Source organism: Nansenia antarctica, assembly GCF_963989245.1.
Source record: "Nansenia antarctica genome assembly, chromosome: 1".
Classification (NCBI taxonomy): Eukaryota; Metazoa; Chordata; class Actinopteri; order Argentiniformes; family Microstomatidae; genus Nansenia; species Nansenia antarctica.
In genome coordinates this window covers 111,542,216-111,547,215 of record NC_137674.1, presented here as the reverse complement: position 1 = coordinate 111,547,215, position 5,000 = coordinate 111,542,216, and the positions used below count along the sequence as shown (strand labels likewise).

General features: G+C 46.5%; 1 protein-coding gene across 1 annotated transcript in view; it reads left to right on the top strand.

Moving 5' to 3' along the window:
• Positions 1–5,000, top strand: part of rnf13 (ring finger protein 13) — a gene marked incomplete at its 3' end in the record, with an annotated part of 62,967 nt that overhangs the window by 47,550 nt on the left and 10,417 nt on the right. The window contains 3 exon segments of the mRNA XM_080530173.1: positions 1,109–1,199; positions 1,759–1,864; positions 2,209–2,306. Coding sequence (XP_080386299.1) covers positions 1,109–1,199; positions 1,759–1,864; positions 2,209–2,306 — 295 coding nt within the window.

The window sequence follows — 5,000 nt, the reverse complement described above, 5'->3', positions numbered from 1 at the left end:
ATCTCAGAACACACTCAGAACATCTCAGAACACCTCAGAACATCTCAGAACACCTCAGAACACCTCAGAACACCTCAGAACACCTCAGAACATCTCAGAACACCTCAGAACATCTCAGAACATCTCAGAACACCTCAGAACACTCAGAACATCTCAGAACATCTCAGAACACCTCAGAACATCTCAGAACACCTCAGAACACCTCAGAACACCTCAGAACATCTCAGAACACCTCAGAACACCTCAGAACACCTCAGAACATCTCAGAACACCTCAGAACACCTCAGAACACCTCAGAACATCTCAGAACACCTCAGAACATCTCAGAACATCTCAGAACACCTCAGAACACCTCAGAACACCTCAGAACACCTCAGAACACCTCAGAACACCTCAGAACACCTCAGAACACCTCAGAACATCTCAGAACATCTCAGAACATCTCAGAACATCTCAGAACATCTCAGAACACCTCAGAACACCTCAGAACATCTCAGAACACCTCAGAACATCTCAGAACACCTCAGAACACCTCAGAACATCTCAGAACATCTCAGAACATCTCAGAACACCTCAGAACACCTCAGAACACCTCAGAACATCTCAGAACACCTCAGAACATCTCAGAACACCTCAGAACATCTCAGAACACCTCAGAACATCTCAGAACACCTCAGAACACCTCAGAACATCTCAGAACACCTCAGAACATCTCAGAACACCTCAGAACACCTCAGAACATCTCAGAACACTCAGAACATCTCAGAACACCTCAGAACACTCAGAACACCTCAGAACATGTCAGAACACGCCCGCCTGGCAGATTTAAGTGGTTGCGGGTGCCAGCGGTCGTGGCTGTGGCTGTGAACCCTCAGAAATATTTCATTTCACAAAGACAGACAGGAGTAGATGTTGGAACAGTGGTGGTGCGACGTGTACCACAAACACCAGGCTATTTCTGGTATATTTTCTGATAGCTTTTTTCTGATAAGCTTTAAATTTTTTGTTTGAAACGTAATGTTGTTTGTTCATGATGTTCTAGGATTGTTTTAGGGGGGCATGAGCGTTTGTATTAATAGCTTTTTCCTTCTCTCTCTCCTTTTTTTAGTGGATGTTTTGAAGCAGATAGTGATCCCTTCTGTGTTTGTGAGTGAAGAGACTGCCAACTCTTTGAAGGAGGACTACATTTATGACAAGGGGTGAGTCTCTAGATCAAAGGCTTATTTCCGTGTCTATCAAGATTGAGGTTCACTCGAGCCCAAGGCACCAGACGTACTCTAACAGGCTTACACTCCAGGGCTCTCTAAGAATCTGCTCTTAACAAACTGTCAGTTTTTAGTATTTAGTCCTTAGTACTGATGTACTATTTATCCTACATGTCTGTCTTTCTGCATGGGAGTGATGTATAGCATGTATGCACAACGCTATGTCAAGTGAATTATGTCACTGTCAACTGAATTAGCCTCCATGTGTTTTGGCCAGTGATGACAGCGAGTGAGGTAATTGGGTGTTATGTAGCCCCGTAACCCGTTATCGAACAGCGTGAAACGTCGTTAAACAGATTGAGAGCGTTATGACAGGACCTTGTGCTGCGGAAGAAGAAAAAAGACATGAAAATGTGTCAGCTCATGTGACAGGCTAAAAGATGATGGGCCGCATCGTCTTAAGGCCTCTGTGTATGGTCACTGTTATTCGGAGTGTGTCTAATGGTCACAAACACTTAAGTCTCGTCTCTACAACGGCTCTACTGTGTTTCAGGGGTCATGTGGTCCTCATGCCAGACTTCAGCCTCCCTCTGGAGTACTACCTGATTCCCTTCCTCATCATAGTGGGAATCTGTCTCATCCTCATTGTAGTTTTCATGGTAGGAAAAATAAAGTGCCTTGTTGTCTTGTTAACAGGAAATTCAGGTTGCTCAATATACCTGTGTAGTGACTAAGTAAGATGTATATGTTGTCGTATAGTTATTTAGTTATCGAAATTGAAAAATTTCATATTAATAGATTCCCTTTTTCACTTTTGTAAAAACAAACATTTGTAAATAACTATTGTCAAAGCGCTACATCGTAATTTTGGCAGTAGCACGTAGCGTATAGATTGTTACCCGGTTCAGACCAACGCTTATGGTATTCATAAGGGTTCTAGGTGGGGTGAAGGGGCTCATAACCGCCCTGGCTGACTGTTGACTTCTCCTTTCCCCCCCCTCAGATCACCAAGTTCGTCCAGGACCGACACAGAGCTCGGAGAAGCCGTCTGCGCAAGGACCAGCTGAAGAAACTCCCCATTCACAAGTACAAGAAAGGTACGTCTGTGCAGAGGTCTTAACATCAGTGTTCAATAGAGATATAGGCCTGCAGCGTTCGGTCGGCAACATTCCTCTCCAATTCATATTCATATCCATCTCTATATCTGGGAACTCTTGTAATAAGATCTATTGGGAAAGAATGACCCCCGCTGATCACTTTGAGTGAATGTATGGATTATTCTCTATGATTGCTTTAATATGTGGTCAAGTTGCCACTGCAGAGAGAGTATATCTATGTACTTATCCATGTACAATTTGTCATTGGAGAACAAAGAGTACAAACAGTTGCCGGCCTATAGATGTTTGTGTCGACGAGATAAACAATGAATCATGTCTTTATGAACACAGAGGCTCACTTGGAATTTATGAGGTTGTAAAAGACTGAAAGTATGTTTCTCTCACTCCCATATCTACTAGACCTTTAGCCTCTGCTTCAGTTGGAAGTTGCCCCTGAACACAGATCCATGACGAGGTCACTCCAAATCCTAATTTCATAAATCCTAAATCCATAAACTCCTGATAATAAACAAAGAAAAAAATCCATAAACTGACTTTAGCTCTTCAACGTTGTCTAGCTGCACTATGGCCCTGGGTCAGATGACTGGGTCAGGAGGGTGATGTCATGAATGCCTTATGACACCTCAGGCAGCTATGTGCTGTGTTGCCAATGAGCTAATCCGATTAATATGGCTTGATTTTCCACAAAGCCCTTCCCTAGATTATAGATACTCAATGTTGAGACTGTAGACACGGGATTGACGGTCGTGGAACGCTGCCCCGCTATCTCAGACCTTTGATGTCTCGACCTACCACGTCGCCATTACCTCAGGTTCTCTGAGAGAATCAGGTTTTTAACGAAGAATAAACCCCAAATCTCCCGAGGTCTTAAGAGGTTTTTTGCTGTGATGTGTGTTCCTCTGTCTCTCTCTCTCTGTCTTTCTTGGCTCATGTACGACACATACGCTTTTGCAATGCAAATGTTGTGTTTTTTTGTCAAGCCGCCGTGCCTGAGGTTTTCTCTACACCTGAGGTGCTCTAAACTCTCTGTGACTGTGAGGTCAGAGCAGAGAACCCCTGCCAGTTTGGGGTGGGAAACCCCGACTTTAAAAAATCTGTCTGTTCAGGGAGCGCGCTAAGTAAGGAAGCTTCTGGTTAAGTCTGGGTGGCGCATACTAAGTAGCCCCCCCTCACCCAGTCCTTTATAATGGGGGTTTATTAAGAAGCTCCTCCTACTGGCTTGGCTGGTAGCAGCTGTGTGGAGAGGCGAAGGGACAGAACACACAGCCGAGAGCAGGGTCAGTTGGATGAGCAGCGTAGGGGGGGGGTGCGTGAGAGAGTGTGTGAGTGACTGAGACTGACAGTTTCCGCTGTTGGCCGTCGACTCACCTGGCTCTGGGCGTTGGATGTTGCATGCTGGGAAGGCCTTCAGATGTCCTGGGCGCTGGCAGTGACTCAGCCTCGACTCTCCTCCTCGTTGCTGTTGTTAAGGGGGATACGAAATGGGGGGAACACCACATCTCGAACTAATCACCCTCCTTAAGCCCCCCCATGCACTCCGGATCCCTGCTAACATCGCGGGGGGGTTGAAGAATGGCTGAAACAGTCCTGTTTTTTGCTACTCTGGGAGGCCTTGTGCCACACAGGCGGGAACAACTGACGATACCTCGTGGATCTCTGTGGTAACAGGTGCTGGCAGGTAAGGGGAGGTGGGCTCCGTCTCAACGACAGAGGTTTTAGTTTCCTTTTTACTAAACTAATGTCCAAATAGTGATAATACCACCGCTATCATCCGTGATCAGACTTTGCTGAGGTGCTGGAACTGAATCGAGTATCGATAGAGTGCAAAATAAAAACAGCATCCGCAAACACTCAAACACTGTGCAAAAAAATCCCATCGTTTATTCCCCTAAGTTTGGAAAACCTTCCGGTAATTTCCCAAGTTTCCCTGTGGGTTTCAATATGGAAACGTTGGAGATTAGCGGAAAGCTTCCCAAACTTTTTTAAAAGTAATTTTTTCTGAGTGGGGCAGTCCCACTCATATTTTTCATTTTTATTGACAGTTACAGTGAAGATTTAGACAGGAAGGATGGGTGAGAGAGAGAGGAGGGATGACATGCAGGATATGTCGGCGGCCGGAATCGAACCGGAGACCCTGCGGTTACATGGTCAGCGCTTAATCCACTACGCCACCTAAGCGCCCCAAGCTTCCCAAACTTACAGGCATTTTGCAACCCTAGTGACAAGATGACATCACTATTTCTGTCGGCCAACCAGAGCCTCATCCTCATCTATGTCAGGCCGAGGCTTTGTTCTCCACGGCCGGCCCTCCTGCCCGTTGGCACCGAGTCAAACATGGGAAAAAGAGCAACACGCCGGTGAGCCTGGCAGACTGCAGACTGCAGAGTGTCCTTGGGAGTTGGAATGGCATCCCGGTTAGTTTCACACCGAAGAGAGGCGAAGAGACGGCGCGGGACGAACCCCTCGACACCTCGGGGAGCGACGACAGCCGTGAATGACGGAGCCACCCTGTAAATCACTTGTCAGGTCCGTTGTTTTACAGCGCGCTGACTGACTGACAGGAATGGATTAGATGGACCGCACCGCTTTTACCTTTTATTACAGAATGCACAGTCACGTTCTGGGAGCGCGTGGTGGGGGTGGTGATGGGGGGTGGGGGGGGGGTATTTTTAGCTTC